The sequence below is a fragment of the Polypterus senegalus genome, chromosome 4 (assembly GCF_016835505.1).
Source record: "Polypterus senegalus isolate Bchr_013 chromosome 4, ASM1683550v1, whole genome shotgun sequence".
Taxonomy (NCBI): domain Eukaryota; kingdom Metazoa; phylum Chordata; class Cladistia; order Polypteriformes; family Polypteridae; genus Polypterus; species Polypterus senegalus.
In genome coordinates, this window is record NC_053157.1 from 91,696,476 (window position 1) to 91,715,563 (window position 19,088).

General features: G+C 39.2%; 1 protein-coding gene across 1 annotated transcript; it reads left to right on the forward strand.

The window, feature by feature from the left end:
• Window positions 1-6: 6 nt before the first annotated feature.
• On the forward strand, window positions 7-19,082 carry LOC120528589 (protein WWC2-like; the record flags this gene model as incomplete). Its single annotated transcript, XM_039752767.1, has 6 exons — window positions 7-78; window positions 4,841-5,008; window positions 5,911-6,003; window positions 6,804-7,046; window positions 12,452-12,579; window positions 18,546-19,082. Coding segments are annotated over 6 exons (771 nt in total), but the record flags the coding sequence as incomplete, so codon positions are not given.
• Window positions 19,083-19,088: the final 6 nt, after the last annotated feature.

The window sequence follows — 19,088 nt, forward strand, 5'->3', positions numbered from 1 at the left end:
CTGCACCAAGAAGACGAGATAGATATTGGTGAAAGTGCAATCTTAAATAGCAACCCAGCAGCTAATGTGCCATTACTGGTAAATATTTCTTTAGTGTTTGATATATAATGTAATTATTATATATTATATATAATTGTATATTATATATTATTTTAATTGGATATCTGGTTTTCCTATCTTATCCCTGATGATATGTGTGATAGCTGGATTAGCAATTCCAAATTGGTCCTGCATGTGTGTGTGGCTGTATACCCAAGTGGGCCCTATAATGGACTTCGCTCTCTATCCAGGGTTGTTTACTTACCAGTGCTACCAACCCCCTACACTCTCTGAGGCTAGGCATCTGCAGTAGCAATCGGAAGGTTGCTGGTTCGAATCCCGTAAATGCCAAAAGGGACTCTGCTCTGTTGGGCCCTTGAGCAAGGCCCTTAACCTGCAATTGCTGAGCGCTTTGAGTAGTGAGAAAACCACTATATAATTTGCAAAGAATTATTATTATTATTATTAAATTGGATTAAGTGGATTTGAGAATAGTCAAGTCAGGTCAGGTTGGGGAGCATGCACTGGTACAGTACATTGCTATACCACCATGTGATCCTGGTTGGTATCCCCCAGGCAGACACATAGTCCAGTCCCACCCCATCCCTGAAAATTACCATCTATCTGTTGCAGCCAGGTGTTACGTGGATATCACTTTGGTCTGGTCCAGCCACTCGGGTTCTCAACAATGAGGATCCTGTGAGCCAGATCACCCTTGGGGAATAGTGGCAGATGACCGTAGTTCTGTAACTGATGCTCCCTTATAATTCAGATAATGTGTCTCATTTGGGAGTCCATGAACAGAGTACTGAAGGAGTCCAATCTTCGTCACAGGCCACTGGATAGCGTTCGTGTCTCGCAACCATATACAAAACAGAAGCACTAGGACTCTAAAGACTTGGACTTTTGCAAAGATATCAAGAGTGCCACACACTCATTTCAAGCGACCTCATAACCCTCATGCTCTCCTAATCTGTCAACTAACTTCATAGGAAGAGTCACCAGAGATATGAATGTCGCTGCTGAGCTAAGAAAACCTCTCAACAAAGTCGACATTCTCTCCTCAGAGAGACACACTGCTGATGGCTGTGCCCAAAAGGTCATTAAAGGCCTATATCATGGTTTTTATCCAGGACACTTGCAAGCCCAGACACTCAGACTCCTCACTTAGTCTCTTGAGAGTCCCGAATAGAGCCTCCATTGAATATGCGAAGATCATTGCATCATCGGCATAGTCAAGATCCGTTAATCTTTCTTCACCAACAGATGCCCCACAGCTGCTGGAACCCACGACCCTGCCCAACACCCAGTTGCTGCAAGTACTGAACAAAGTAGAAGCAAGAATATACCCCTGGTGAATTCCAGAATAAACTGGGAAAAAATGCAGAGGTTCTGCCTCCACTGGGAATGGGATGGGATGGAATTTGTTTTCCTGAAACCTAACTTAATAATAGTCATGCTTCATTGTAATGTTTTTTATGATCAATTGTTTATTTTATTTAACAAAATCACAAATAAGTCAATATTTCATAATGTATAATAATGAATATGTGAAATAGGCCTGCATGGTTCACCTCACCCACCCCTGCACCTAGTTCAGTTCCAACACCAAGAACTAATGGCCACACAAAACGACCATACCACCACAAACCACAGCCATGCAAAACAACTACACCACCACAAACTATCCTGGGAGTGCCTGCATCACAAGTCCTTGCACATAAAAGATCTAACAGTGGAGGCACCCAACTCCAAGTTACAAATGTACTCACTCTGTGTCCATGAATCCATAATGTGGACAACTCCAGAAGGATCAGATTGTAGTCAAGCACCAGGTACTGTTATGTGTAAATACATTTTTTACGTTTTGGTATACTGAAATCAAATTATTTATTTAATTCATCTGTGTATTTTTTACAAGTTGTTTTTTTCACATCTGCGCTGTCATGGACTGAACACCATTTATTTATTTTCTTAGATCATCATGACATTCTGGATCTTTGCAGCCATGCGAGTGGCTCATCTGTTTTGTTTTTTTTAAATAGTTTACTTTTGTACTATGTTACAAAAAATAAATGGTGCTTGCCTGATTATTCTTGCACTGATAAAATCTGTTGGATTATCTTGCTCTCCCACGTGCATTCACAAGTGCTGTTGCCCAAAATATAAAATATCTAAACAGCCTGGCTACATTTCAAAGATTATAGTCAATCCGGCACATCTACAGTACAGTCTTAATCATAATGGGGCTGTGAATCCAGGCATCATCCAAGATTATGAATACACCGTCTTACTGAGTAAAATTTATCACTAAGGAAAACCTCTATCTTCTGTTTTTGCCAGAAAACCAAAAGACTTAATGCTGTTTTAACAACTGAGCTAAGCTATCTTTATATGCAAAATCTAGCCATACACAGAGATTTTCACTTGGGCAAGTAGTCAGTCAGTTCAACTTAAGCATGAAATGTCTGCTTACTGATAAACTACTATCTAAAGATGCACTGACATGGAAATTTTGGACCGATAGTGGTAGTTGACTTTTCTCTGTCACATCTACTAATACTGATACTGGTAGCATATTTTTAGAAATTAGTCCTCCATCTCCATCTGTGTTTCTATATAAATTGTAATATATAAGCACAAACCAAGTAAATGAGGTAAACATTTTCTTCTTAAAATATTTTTGATTAATTTGCACATCCAATACAAGTAATATACACTTTTAACCCTTTTCTTGTTATATACATTTTAAATGAAAACATGCTGTACTGCAGATATAAATATTAGGATACTGAATTTTGCTTTTAGGCAGTCTTAATTGAATGCATTAACATACTCAAATAGTAGCTCAACTGACAACCAAATAGCATTCTGTCATGCTGACATTGCAGGTATTTTCCTATTTATCTGTGACATAGACAGCATACTTGTCTATATGATGCCCTTTTGAATAACTAACTAAACTTTTATTATACATCTTACCTAGTCCTTCAAAACAGAACAGGTGTTTCATAATAATGTTTTCTGTTCTTTGGCATTCATGGTGAAAAATAACCATATAGACCGGTGTTTCCCAAACTCGGCCCTGAGGACCCCCTGTGGCTGCAGGTTTTTGTTCCAACCAGCGTCTGTTTTTAATTGGACTCCTGGGCTAATTAAGTGATGTGTTATTTCCCAAGTTCTGTGTTTTGGGAACAATATAGAAATTAGAAAACTAAGTTTGCTAAAAAAATATATTAAAATGTACCAAGGAGTTATATAGGAATAATGTATTTTTTTCTTTTTAATAGTATTTTCATCTTGATTTTCATTCTACTTTTCAAGGTGTTCTGATTGTTTAATCCATCATTGACTAATTAGTGGGTCTGATGCTAAAGTAGTTGCAGCCTTTGATTATTCAGTTTTGTTTGCCTGGGTATCTGCTCTATTCGTTTTAAATTGTCATTAATACGATAAAGCAAAGTGGGAAAATTGTACAGAGAAAAGGCAAAATATAATGAAATCAGCAAAAGAGAGTTAAGCATTTTAAATCTATAGCAAAAGCAGAAATATTTATAAATGTCTTATAAATGTAAAAATCATGCTGCTATGCTTAACTGAATGTCGAATAAAAGAAAAAAACAAAACAGCTAATTAAATGAGTTTAGTGTTATCAGGTGTTGTCACTGATTAGGAATCTGGTTGGAACAAAAACCTGCAGCCACAGGGGGTCCCCAGGACCGAGTTTGGGAAGCACTGATATAGACAATATTCTATGCAGCATTGTTCATTGAGCAGTATTATGTGTGTTATACATTTAATGTTTCATCATAGCTGTCTGATCTAAAACCCAATCTAAATCCGTTAAGTAGTTCTCTTGTTCACTTGCTAAGTGGACGTAAGGAACACACCACAGGGCTGGCACGTGAGTGAGGAGACCATGGTGACACCCCGTGATAGGCAGTCTGACTCTATCTTGTGTACTCATCAATTGTGGTAGGGTTTGCTGGAAAGCTCAGTTTCTCTTTGTACTGAAATCACCATAAATCATGGGTGATGACATGAGGCAAGGCTAAGCCACACACACTTACAGACTATGACTCTTATAACATTAATGAGCATGCATTATTCAACAACCTCATAATTAACCATCTCTATACCCATTATCAAACCAATTTAACTGTTCAGGGTTGCAGGGGCTTGAGCCAATCCTGGTGGAATTGGGTGGATTGTTCATCATTCTTCTTGGAAAGTGTTTTTCACAAAACGTAATGTAGACCTGCTTCTGCATTTGCATCTTCTCAGTGACCTAACAGAACCCACACTGAAAGTCTGATGATCTTTCTGCCAGCACATAATGAAAATGTTCTTCTAAGTGCTATCATGTATTTTATTGAAAACAGATGTCCACAATTGTGCATTTGTAAATAATTTTAAATATACCCGCCAATAACCCAAAACCCTTGATAATGTCATATTTGTTGTCTTTGTTGTGTAGAAAGTTAGGTTTTGACTTATTCTTAACTGTATCTCATATAGCCCTACGATGGATTTGGTTGGTTCCTGCCTTGCACCCACTAATGGTGGAATAGGCTTTGCCCCCTTTTGAGAATTATATTAAGCAGGGTTTTAGAATGTCATGTTATGTACTGTATGTCATATATGAATAAACTGTTTTGCTTGTATGAGAGTTTAATTTGTTATTTGTAAACAAGTTAGTAAAATTTGTTTTCTTTAATTCTTTAATTGAAATTAGGTGTTTTTAAGTTCTATGCCCTTTTTTTGCCAAACCAGTTAAAAATGTATAACCTTTTTTGTGTAGGTTGACAAGGAGACCAACACGGAGGAGGATACTCTTCAGGAAAATGTGGCAGTTAGGCCAAAAGATAGAAGCAACCTCAATTCCAGACAGAGATCATTTGTGAGGAACAGCATGATAGTGAGATCACAAACCTTTTCTCCAGGGGAGAGAAGTCAGTATATTTGCAGGGTGAGTGAGGCTGAATTTCTCTGAGGGATTGTTTGTGTTGCTTGTTGTTTTTTATGCCTCCTTGACCAGTTGACAGACAAGTAACGCTATGTCTTCCATTTCATTTACTTTCATATTTTCCTTTGCTTTATTGATCTTCTAAACTGTGTGATGGATTGCAGTATAAATATTTTCATCTTAAGAAAGGATTCCATCTTATCAGACATGTTAAGCAGTTGTTTTTGAAGATTTGTCAGTTTGTATGCTGATTTTTTTTTTGCCATTTGTTGGCTTCATTGATTGCTTAGAATCAGCTTTAAGAGAATGAAGGCTGCACTTCCAACAGTCAGCTATTTTAAAATCTGGAGCAGCTAATTTACCCATCAATAACAAAATAAAGTGCAGATCTCAGTAGGGGGTATTTGTTGCTGTCAAAAGAACACTGCATTGTTTTAAAGAAAGACATGTGTTAAAAATGGTGTGTTCAGCATGATTTCACTCCCAGTTTTCGAATGCCTTTAGGTCAGAGTACACTAAAATATGAAAATTGCCCTTCCTTTTGACAGTATAATGCTGTCAGCCAGAGGTTGCCTTTGTTTTTCATTGGAAAAACTGTAGACATGTTTAAAATTTTCTGTCTGTTATGAATACTGTTTCAGATCCTGTTTTCTTGTAGGTATATATCAAAAGTGAAGCTTTTTTTGGAAATTACAAAGTATTATGACAGTTAAATATAATTTGGTCTGACATCATTAAAATTTTCATTTTAAATTAAATTATGGGAAGAGAAAAAATTGTAATGTTAAAATGTTTAAAACATATTTAAAATTAAGACAACTAAAAATGTTATTTAGGCTAAAGTAAATAATCATCCTATATGTATTTGTCAAAGATTACTCACTCATTTTTCTTTCTTTTGACAGTTGAATCGCAGTGACAGTGACAGCTCAACACTAGCAAAAAAATCTCCTTTTGTGCGAAATGCAACAGAAAGGCGAAGTCTGAGGGTAAAACGGGTAAATATCCTGGCTTATCTTCCATGTATACTTCACAACAGTTGGGGAGGTAAATCAAGGTAAAACAAATTCTGTCAGGGTGGAAGTTACCACAGTGACTCAAGTGCATAAGAATAGTTTAGTTTTAGCCTTTATTTCATTAGCAAGAAGTATTCTGAAGTAGTGCTGGTGGTGGGTATTAATTGAACACTGGTACTCCTTTAAGTATTGACAAGCTTAAAGTATTGGCAAGCAGTGACAATGGTTAACACAATTTATTCTATGTTAAGTACTGTATACTTTATACATAGGCAAACTTTAGCGTTTTGTCAAGGGGATTATACCTAAACAAACCGTTAGGCTCCCTTATAGTAATGCATAGACTAAAATATAAAGCTTTTGTTTCCCAGTGTTGTTATTGAATAAAAATAACAACAGTTCCTCTTTACTACTATAAACTATAAGTATATGAAGATTTATAATTGCACTGATTACATTTTAAGAATTTGTGCCAATTACTTTAACCCCCTTAATGATTCACTAGACCTGTTTAATTGTACTGAAACTTCACTATTATCTTTACAGTTTTCCTAAGGTAGCATTTCCAAACTTTCAGTACCTTAGTAGACATAATTTGAACAATTTTCTTATGAAAAGATGATGTAGTGATCCATCTGCATAATTCTGTAATGACCCATGCAGGTTATTCTGAGTAAGGTTCTACTGAATAACATTTTCTTTTTTCCAAAAACAATGTATGTGACTTCACTCTGATTATGCTTGAAGAAAGAATTAAATACATTTAACCTGTTTAACTGTAGACAATCTGCCAACCAATGGTGAGACGGGTAACACAGGACCATCCAACACGCACCTCTTTGGACCTGGAGCTGGACCTCCAGGCATCTCGCACTCGACAGAGCCGCTTGGATGATGAACTGCAGGCACTAAGGGAGCTGAAGAGGAGGCTTGAAGAGATAAAAGCTAAGGGCGAAACTGAGCTATCACAGTGCATACTGGAGGACGAGCGGTTTCAGAAGCTTCTAAAGCAAGCTGAGAAACAGGTATTTTATCTGTGTAACTCATTTTACTGATTTTCTTCTCCAAGACAATTACTTTTCAAGCAGGTTGTATTGAGTAATAAGGTAATAAAGAAAAACAACTGAACCAGCTTCAAGTGTTTCTTTGTATCAAGGGACTATATTGATCTTGTAACATCATGGGGTAATTGTTCTGCCAATAGGGTGTTACTTTCAAAAGAGCCACATTGTAGTCAATAGTGTGTTCACATCTGAACCCCTGGGAATTTTAAGCAGTACATACTCTGCCCTGTGTACTAGATCTATGTAGACTGATGTTTAAATTCATTTTTGTATTCTATGTAATGCCAATATTTATTTTTAATTTATTGGTTCTTTCAGATAAGTAAATTATATGTATGTTTAGCATATATTCATATTAAAAAATTAAATTGAATTTAAATGAAAACTGTAGACAGAATCACAAAAAAATAAAGATAATTTTCTATTAAATGTTTAAAAGCCCCTACATCTTTTTTGAGAAATACTTAGTTTAGAGTAGACTAAATCACCTCACATATTTACTCTCACTCTGCACTTTTGGGAAACCACCTGTGAAGAAAAAGTTATTTTGAAACATTTTCTAAACCCTGTTGTTCCAGGTTAGAATTGCAGGGATCTGGTGTCCATCTTAACAGCAACAAGCCCAAGGCAGGAAAAGCCCTGGACAGCTCCGGTGAAACCCTTGGCCTACTTTGGACCTGGGTATTTGTATCCAGTATACACAGTGTCCAAGTGGACTGTAATTGCTTCACACATCTGCCTTACTATCTTAGAAACCATCTGTCTTGACAACCCAAAGGCATTTGCTGTTTTACGCAGCCTCCCCTATTCTGCTAAATAGTAGAGTGTGCAGGCAACATTTCTGACAACACTGACAGGTAATCTCATTACAGTTGTCTTTCCTTCAATGTGTGGGCGAAGCAGCTCACTCAAAGACAGCAGTGTTGTCCTTAACAAACAAAAATTTTCTTCAGCAACATCCACTTTGTTTTCAAAGTTATCCACCAACCAGAGGATTGTGTCTTCAGAGCGTTTGATGTAGCAGTGACCTCCGTTTGCACATTCTGACACCTCTGTTGTTCAATATAATGATAAAGTAATTGTACATTTAAATATAAGCTTGAAAAAAGTCCCTTTATAAAAGTTAACACCAGCACTATTTTAGTTACAACCACAATTGCAACATCCATCCATTGTGTCCTAACTACAGGGTCACAGGAGCCAATCCCAGCCAACACAGGAAACAAACCCCAGGCAGGGAGCGCACACACCCACCACACACTAGGGACAATTTAGGATCGCCAATGCACCTAACCTGCATGTCTTTGGACTGTGGGAGGAAACCCACACAGATATGGGAAGAACATGCAAACTCCACGCAGGGTGGACCCGGGAAGCGAACCCAGGTCTCCTAACTGCAAGGTAGCAGCACTACTGGCGCACACACTGACGGCAATCAAAGAAGATACCGATACACATTCTGACATTACAAGCCAAAAACACAGTTCTCCCTGTCTACATGTAAACAGGGAAGACATGGTTTCTAAACATCTTCATACTGGAAGCATTTTTTCGAACGGTCAGTTTTCAGGGATCTAAAACGTAGTTTGCGTGTGGACAAAAGGCTAAAATGCATACAAAAAGCTATATTTAAAAAAATACCTGGGTACATGTGGACAATGTCGAAATGAATGTGAATATGTTTGCCATGTGTTAATAGTTCATTTTTTTTCAGATTTTTTATAGAAAGCACTGATTACCTAATTTAGAAAAAAATACCTCATGATAATTAATTTTCTATACTTCAGCAAATTCTGCACCCATTTACAAACTACACCTGTAATCCCTACCTCTTATGGTTTGATGAGTGAACTTTTACATGGTAATTTAGTAAAAAGCTTTTAAAAATTGCAGTAGGCAAAACTGTAATCAAAATAGGAAGCAAAATCCTTCTTCATGTGGCAACACAGCTATGAAGTGCAGTTCTACCAAAGGAGAGAAAATAGGTTGGTTTTCTAATGCTTTTCATGAAAATATGGATGTACCCTTAAAATTTCAAAATAAAAAGAAATATCTAGTATTTTGCAAAGTAGTTTATAAACCAATGTGATTGAAGTTTTAAGGAACCATTTTAAACATTTCAGTAAAGTGAATGGCTGTTGTTGTGACTTAAAGGTAAATGTTTTAAGTGACTCACTGAACACACTGACGTTACAGACCAACTTGAGTTTTGAGAAAAGAAAAGAAAAAAAACTACATTATGCAAATATAAACATTTACACTGAGCATTGATACTTGTATAGTACAAACTAAATGCTTATGATACATTTAACATTTCTCAAAGGTGAGGGTTTTATGTGGATCATGAACCATTACCATCTACTGTCCTGAAGTCGACTTCTGGCTTCATCATGTAATGCTGCTCAACAAAAAATATATACACATAGTGTATATTCATAAACAGGAGAATGTGCTTGAAAATCAAAGTTTTCCGCAAAGTATTTTGTTGAATGTAATAGTTAGACTGTCCTGTGTTATGTATTTTCAAAGTCTTGCAAGAACGTCGAGAGTCTTTGTAGGGTTTTACTTTTGGCAGAAAATCATATCTGTACCTTCTGTGGCAGGATATTATAGTATGTTTGAATCTGCATAGGATTGGCTCCAGTGGACCCCCGTGACCCTGTGTTCGGATTCAACAGGTTGGAAAATGGATGGATGGATGGATGAATTTGCATACTCCATTATGCTCTGTGTAACTTAATTCCCAAAGTATTGGGAACCTAACTCCCATGTATTTTGTTCAGGTTCCTGTGACAGTACAGGTTCTTCTCCAGGCTCCCGTCTCCAGTTTGGGAGCTCTTGAACCGGAAGAGCTGGACAGTGAAAAACAACGAAGCAAGGGGATGGTGCAGAAAAGTGCAAAAGTGCTTTTATTAAAAAAACAGTCAAAACCAATAAAGCACAAATGTTCAAAATAAAGTACTTAAATGTCCGTAAATAAATAACCCATAAAAGGATAAAATCACAAACAGTTAAAAAAGGCTAAAACGAGACTAAAACAGCAGTAGTCTTTGGGGCTACACTAGCCAGACACAGCTCCTTTCCAACCTCTTCAGCTCGCCTATGGTTTGCTCAGCCTACGAGACTTCAGCCGCCACAGTCCTCTCTCTGCCGACCCCCGTCTTTGCTGCCTCCGCCAGCATCAGCTAGACTGCTCAGGGTCGGTTGTCCTCCCATCTTCTTTCTCGCACACGTGGTCGTCCCTCAGATCCCTAGGGCAGACTCCTCCTCGATCATACCCATTCCTCTACATAGTCAATGAGCTGAATCCATCCCTTAAGCACCGATCTCACACTCTATCTGGAACCCCTGACCGTGCTGACCTTCTTTTTCCTCACCTGGCTGACTTATCCATTCTCTTGCACTACCCCAATTCTGCTCTTTCGCTCTCAAGTCTTTCGTCTTTTTCCTTTCTCTCTCTGCACTTCGCACTTCTCCTATTTATTACAGGGACATGTTTCAGGTGTGGCGATTAGCAGCTCCCGGCTTCAATCATGGATGTGGACGACTCCTCACTTGTGCACTTAAGCGAGGAACACCTGCATCATGAGCGCCTGGGAACTGCTCAGACCACACTACCATGCCCCCTCTTTAAGCTTTGAGTGCGGCAATCATTTATTTAAAAACTGGCCTTTTTGATCAAGCTAAGGACCCGCTATACCACAGTTGCATTTTTCCACCTCACAATGTTCAACGAAGATGTTAAGTCCTATACAGTGTAAATGCAGAGATCAGTAAGAAAACAGTGAGCTGATTACAAATAAATTGTTGCAAATATTCAGGTTTAGCAAAACTCAAAAACCAAGCCTCAATCTCAAAAATCACTCTCAATCAGTAGGAGCAGTGACTGTACTCTGTGGCTCTCCTGAATCTCGGAGCTTCTGATTCTATCACAGAGTGGCAACCCATCCACTCTGCAGAAAAAACTTTATTTCTTCCACTTGTACTCGTTATCTCTTTCTTTCAATCATTACCCACATCACATGACCACAGATAAGGACAGGAATTTAGATCAAGAGAATTTTATCTTTAGACTCAGCTCCTGCTTCACCACCATGAACTCGTAAAAATGTCAACCCAAAAGCAAACAAAACTAAAGATCCAGGGGGCACTATTAAAAAACAAAATGAAAGCAGAGTTCTGAAAATAAAAATCGAAATAAACTTAACAAAGTTTCAAAAGAAAGGATTTCATGAATGGTGCTTAACACAGGCAGAGGCTGATGATCAGCAAAAAAGCTGAGGCATCTCAGGTCCTATATAGACAAATGGAAGTCCCACACTTGCAGCCCTGCACTGTCAATATACATAACACAAGGAAAATAATAGGACAAATAAACTAAATTAAAATTCTTAACAAATAAACAGTAAATCAAACGCCAGAAAAACTGAGATGAAAAAATAAAAATATCAAGAAACAAAATTTAACATTACCATAGAGAAATAGTGAAAATCAACAACAATGTAAACCAATGACAATGAAGACCAGAGACAGAGCTATGGTTGCACCATAACATAAATGAGATCATGTAAGGTATTCTGACAAGTGATATCAAGAGATTTGCTTAAATTATAACTATCAAAAAGAAAATGAGCAAAAGAGGCATATATATTTATGAGTACAAAAAAATAGGTTTTGTATTATTGCATGACAATAAATTCCAGATCAGGTGAGTCATAGAACAACAATAATGGCATCATTGCTGTCACTGTTGAAAATTCCAAATATTAGAAAAATGAACTCCAAGAACTGGGTAACTGGTCAAATATAGTTGGCTGGAGTACATTTCTAGCAAAACATAAAAATTCCTATTTTAAGGATTTTAACTATCCATCCATCAATCTTTTCATTATTTTTGTGTGAATTGTTTTGCTTTAAACATTTACTAAAAGTTTTAAAATGGAGATATTTGGTCTGTGGAATTAGATATTCAGTCAGTCATTCACCAACCCACTGTATCCTAACACTATATCTGCTGGAGCCAATCCCATCCAACACAGGGCGCAAGGCAGGAAACAAACCCTGGGCAGGGCGCCAGCCCACCGCAGGGCACACTCGCACACACCCACACACCAAACACACACTAGGAACAATTTAGAATCGCCAATGCACCTAACCTGCATGGATTTTAACTATTTAAAAGAAATTAATAAGCTGTTAAACCAGTTGGCAAAATATTAGTATACAAAATAATGCCCATTAAAATAAGAGAACAATGTAATTCATGAACATTTCTTTTTGGTTTTTGTTCTGTGGCATCTTGTATGCAATGTACTTTTTCCTATAATTAATGTCTTACAGTTGTCTTCATTTTCCTTTTATTTAAGGCTGAGCAGACTAAAGAACAACAAAAACAGGGGCTGCGAGCAGAGAAGCTTATGAGAAAAGCTTCAAAGGATGTTTTTAGATTACGGGAACAGAGTCAGAAAGTTCCACTCCAGGTCCAGTCATTCAGGTGAGTGCCTCTCATCTTTTCACAGGCGGCACATAGTGGAGTTAAGGCTAGCATTGGTAAACAAAAAGCGTATTGAAAAGGCTGTCAGCGATTAGAAGAAAAGCTCTTGCAGTTATTAAAGATTGCTCAGAAAATTCTGCAGAAAGGGCAGTGTGAAAAGGTCTAACACCTCAGTCCTTCCTACTCACAGAAGTCTTTCTTAATACTTCTACTAGAAAAAGGCAAAATAAATAAATTGGCTGCTCAGTTAGAGAGGTTGAAATATCTAATGTTTATACCCATCACACTGGAAGCTCCAGTATAAGTAGCACATTTGAATTCATAGACTAGAATACATTAAACATATACAATATGCAGAAGTACAGTGTAATGGTCTTAAATATTATCTAATAATTAACTTTTTTGCTATATATGTTGTGAAACTTCAGTTCTAAAAATACCTGAAAATACTTTATCCATCAATTTTCTAATCATTACAGGAGCCCTCTCAGTATCAGGCACAAGAAACTAGCATACGGTGCCGGTTCATTTTAGGACACAATAACGCACATTAGCCCACCCACTCATACGGAGTCAGCATAGTGATGCCATCTTAGTATAGTTAAAGGAAAACTGGAGTACCTGAAATTAAAAAAAAACACAAAAATATGAGGAATAAACTCCACATAGCCAGGGTTCAAGTCAGGAATCAAACTTGACACACTATAGCTACAATGCAGCAGTGCTAACTACTGTGCCACCATCACATTCCCCATCGGAAATTGAGTATTTGACTTCACAGGACAAAATATGGAAATAACAACAACAACAACATTTATTTATATAGCACATTTTCATACAAAAAATGTAGCTCAAAGTGCTTTACATAATGAAGAATAGAAAAATAGAAGACACAGAAAGAAAATAAAATAAGTCAACATTAATTAACATAGAATAAGAGTAAGGTCTGAACACCAGGGAGGACAGAAAAAGCAAAAATAAACTCCAGATGGCTGGAGAAAAAGTCTGCAGGGATTCCAGACCATGAGACTGCCCAGTCCCCTCTGGGCATTCTTCCTCACATAAATGAAACAGTCCTTTTTGTATTTAGGGTTCTCACGGAAGGACTTGATGATGATGGTCATGTAGACTTCTGGCTTTTAGTCCATCAATGTTGGAGCATCATGATGCTTTGAGTAGGTGGTGGTGGCACAGAACGCTACCACAAAGAAACCGGAAAAAGAAACAGAAGAGAGAGTAGGGGTTAGTACGCATTTTAGAGCCACCATGAATAGTTATTATAACGAATTGAACATACAGAGTATCATGGTTAAATTAAAGTGAAGTTATGAGAAGGCCATGTTAAAGTAATATGTTTTCAGCAGTGTTTTAAAGTGCTCCACTGTATTAGCCTGGCAAATTCCTATTGGTAGGCTATTCCAGATTTTAGGTGCATAGCAGCAGAACAGAAGAAATGATCCAGTTTTGCCAGGATAGACACTGCAATAGAAGAAGTGTGCAAGCTTGTCTGTCTCTATCAAAGGCTATAATTTCTTTAATTGTTAAATGGATTAATGTACTTCTTTAGTTGTTTGTTTTTTGCTATAGGTACTGTCCTTAGGAAAGTTAAACTAAATGTTATTTACAAAACACAACTTCTTTTTCATTTCCCTCATGCTTTATACAGTTCAAAGAACATACAGATAAATCTGAGGCTTGTCTGTCTATCTTCAATGTTTTAGAGCAGGATCCTGAATTTTATTTTGATTTTTTTTCACCGTAGGGTGAGCTTTTTTCTCAAGTAATGATGCTTACTTGCCTTGTTATTTCAACAAACGTGCCACTACTTTAAAACATTGATAAATAAGGGAACAAACTTTTACTAACATGGTCAGGAAAACTAATCCGCCTGTCTATCCATCCATTCATCCATCGTCTTCCACTTATCTGAGATCGGGTTGCAGGGGGCAGCAGCTTGAGCAGAGACTACCCTCTCCCTGGCCACTTCTGCTAGCTCTTCTGGGGCAATTCCGAGGTGTGCCCAGGCCAGCTGAGAGACATAGTCCCTCCAGCGTGTCCTGGGTCTTCCCCGGGGCTTCCTCCCGGTTAGAAGTGCCTGGAACACCTCACCAAGGAGTCGTCCAGGAGGCATCCTGATCAGATGCCTGAGCCACCTCATCTGACTCCTCTCAATGCGGAGGAACAGTGGCTCTACTCTAAGCCCCTCCTGGATGACCAAGCTTCTCACCTTATCTTTAAGGGAAAGCCCAGACACCCTGTGGAGGAAACTCATTTCAGCCGCTTGTATTCGCGATCTCGTTCTTTCGGTCACTACCCATAGCTCATGTCCATAGATGAGGGCAGGAACGTAGATCGACTGGTAAATTGAGAGCTTTGCCTTACGGCTCAGCTCCTTTTTCACCACGGCAGACCGATGCAGAGCTCGCATTACTGCAGATGCCACACCGATCCACATGTCGATCTCCAACTCTATTCTTCCCTCACTTGTGAACAAGACCCCAAGATACTTGAATGCCTCCACTTGGGGCAGGATCTCTCTCCCATTCCTAAATGGGCACTCCACCCTTTTCCGGCTGAGAACCATGGTCTCGGATTTGGAGGTGCTGATTCCCATCCCAGCCGCTTCACACTCGGCTGCAAACCGATCCAGAGAGAGCTGAAGATCACGGCCTGATGAAGCAAACAGGACAACATCATCTGCAAAAAGCAGTGACCCAATCCTGAGTCCACCATACCGGACCCCTAAAACGCCCTGGCTGCGCCTAGAAATTCTGTCCATAAAAGTTATGAACAGAATCGGTGACAAAGGGCACCCCTGGTAGAGTCCAACTCTCACCGGAAACGGTTCGACTTACTGCTGGCAATGCAGACCAAGCTCTGACACCAGTTGTACAAGAACCGAACAGCCCTTATCTGAAGGTCTGGTACCACATACTCCAGGAGCACCCCCCATAGGATTCCCCAAGGGACACGGTCGAACGCCTTTTCCAAGTTCACAAAACACATGTAGACTGGTTGGGCAAACTCCCATGCACCCTCCAGGACTCTGCCAAGGGTGTAGAGCTGGTCCACTGTTCTCCGACTAGGACAAAGACCACACTGTTCCTCCTGAATCCAAGGTTCAACTATCTAACGGACCCTCCTCTCCAGGACCCCCATATAGACTTTTCCAGGGAGGCTGAGGAGTGTGATCCCTCTGTAGTTAGAACACACACTCCAGTCTCCCTTCTTAAAGAGGGGAACCACCACCCTGGTCTGCCAATCCAGAGGCACTGTCCCCGATGTCCATGCGATGTTGCAGAGGCATGTCAACCAAGACAGTCCTACAACATCCATCCTTGAGGAACTCCTGGCGTTTCTCATCCACCACCAGGGCCCTGCCACCAAGGAGTTTTTTGACCACCTCGATGACCTCAGTCCCAGAGATGGAAGAGCCCACCTCCGAGTCCCCAGGCTCTGCTTCCTCATTGGAAGACATGTTAGTGGGATTGAGGAGGTCTTCAAAGTACTCCTTCCACCGACCCACAAAGTCCCGAGTCGAGGTCAGCAGCGCACCATCCCCACCATATACAGTGTTGACACTGCATTGCTTCCCCCTCCTGTGACGCTGGATAGTGGACCAGAATCTCCTCAAAGCCGTCCAGAAGCCATTCTCCATGGCCTCCCCAAACTCCTCCCACACCTGAGTTTTTGCCTCAGCAACAACCGAAGCTTGGCCTGCCGGTACCTGTTAGCCACCTCTGGAGTCCCACAGGACAAAAGGGTCTTGTAGGACTCCTTCTTCAGCTTGACGGCATCCCTCACCGCCGGTGTCCACCAACGGGTTCCGGGATTGCCGCCACGACAGGCACCAACCACCTTACAGCCACAGCTCCGGTCAACCACCTCAACAATAGAGGCACAGAACATGCCCCATTCAGACTCAATGTGGGAGTTGGAGCTACTTCTGACAGGGAACTCTGCCAGACGTTCCCAGCAGACGCTCACAATACTTTGGGCCTACCAGGACTGACCGCCATTCTCCCCCACCATCGAAGCCAACTCACCACCAGGTGGTGATCAGTTGACAGCTCTGCCCCTCTCTTCGCCCGAGTGTCCAGGACATGTGGCCGCAAGTCCGATGACTCGACCACGAAGTTGATCATCAAACTGAGGCCTAGGGTGCCCTGGTGCCAGGTGCACATATGGATACATCTATGCCAGAACATGGTGTTCGTTATGAACAATCCATGACGAGCACAGAAGTCCAATAACAAAAAACCTCTCAGGTTCAGATCGGAGGGACCATTCCTCCCAATCATGCCCATCCAGGTCTCACTGTCATTGCCCACATGAGCATTGAAGTTTCCCAGCAAAACGAGGGAGTCCCCAGCAGGTGCGCTAATCCTCTTGTAAATATAACAATTATTTTCTTTAATACATTTCATAGAAGCACATATTGTGTTAAGTATTTCTGATATGATTGACTTCGTCTTCCTCCTCAACACTTCTGTATGGGTACGATGTGCTTGATCAGCCTTCTCCATAGAGCTTGGTCCTGCACCTTGTCCACCATCAAGCTATTTTCCTTCAAATCTTCCTTTAATTTACCCACCAGGCCTCCCTAGCTTTCTCTTCCCTTGTACTTTCATTTAGTTGAAGCGATTTATACTTACAGCCAAGAGCCATAGAAAAACAATAGGGTAATAATGTTCAAAATTGCCAAAACCAGCTACAATAATACATTTTTATTATTATTATTATTATTATTATTATTATTATTATTATTCTTATACAGGGTCTTATATGTTTTCTGACTCTTAGTGGGCTCTTTAAGTTTTGTTTTCATCAATGCTGTTCCACGTGGCTAATTTTTAAGCATTCATCCCACACTGCCTTCCTTACACCAGTGTTTCTCAATCTTTATGGTATGTTACAATTCATTGACAGTCCACTAGCAGCTATTGTAAACTGCCCCGTTGGTAAAATGAGCATGAATGAGGGGTTCTCATTGCTGAAATGTACTCATTTAAAAATGGGGAAACATATTCTTCAGCGCTGCCGATTGTTTAGGTGATCCACTCACGAACCCATGATAGAAACTCACGACCCGGGTCACGACTCAGTGGTTGAGAACCACTACCTTACACAGACCTCGCATGCGGATTTTGAGACATGAAGATTTATTTTTGCCACTTCACATCTGCAGTTAAAGTATTTCTACTGGTGATCCACACCAGACGCAGAGTGCCTCTTTTGCAATGACATGTACACTTTGTAATCAACATACAGCCAATTTGATATTTGGCCAAATGTCTTGTCACACAGGCAAATAAATGTCAAATAAAATGAATATGTTCCAAAGAGCCAAATATTAGAAGGAGCTTTGGAAAAGGCGTAATCATAACCAAATTAATTGAGGGATTATTTTTTTTTTACAGATGATGGCAGCATTTAACATCTGGTAAAGCATTTTAGATAAGCCATTCTAAAAGGTGTATACATTTTAAGGAGGAAGGCAGTCAAGGTGTGGCGACCTCCCTTTATCTATAGCATCCAAAGCCTCCTTAAATTCAGTCATTGAGAGCAAGGAGTCTAATATGGAAAGCTTCAGTGAGCTTGCAAAAGGACATCCCTTATTAAAATGAATTACATTTGAAGGGGAACTGTTAGAATATCCAGAAACTAATTTTGATTTAGATTCAAAAAACAATTTCTTAATCACTGCAGGTTTATTGTAAGGTGTCCTGATTTAATTTTGATGTTTAAAGTACTGCTGTGCAAGTCGCATCTCCAAAGACTGGGAAAATAGGAAAAATTTGCCTGCCATTAGACAGTTTGCTTGGTTTACATGTAGTGTGTTATAGTTACCAGATATTCTTTAAATCTTTCATATGTACCTGATTTTTATTTTTTTTAGCAAAGAGAATCTTCTTTTTATCATTTAGCAGTGTGATTTGTGACTTTTTGTGCTTTTTATTTTCTAGGGAGAAGATGGCTTTTTTCACCCGAGCAAAGATCAACATACCTTCTCTCCCAGCAGATGATGTGTAAATGCTGTTTTCTGAGACATATTGAAATATTTTTCCAGTTGAACTTTTTAGCTGAAGATTTTGGTAGGGTAGCTACTTGAATATATAAATTATAAAAAAAAACAAAAAAAAAACAGCAACAACATAGAAATTAATGTATTTGTAAAATAAATAAATATAATGATTATGCTTATGTAAAAACAAAAAAAAAATAATGGGATTCTTCTTCTGAGAAAACCAAAGTAGAATAATTCTGGTACATTGAGGATAATGTGCTTGTACAGTTTGTATGTATGTCTGGCATGCTTTTTATTCTGTAAAGATGGGACGCAGGAACAAAAGCAGTACTAAGTGTGTTTTTCAGTACAAACACCACTGCTTGACTCATAATATTCTGTTCGACAGAATGTATTCTATTGTTTTCACTGTTTTCATGTGAGTAGAGTGTAAATGGTGGCCACTGGCCACAGAGTGTTTTCATGAGAGCGTTTCTGTTTC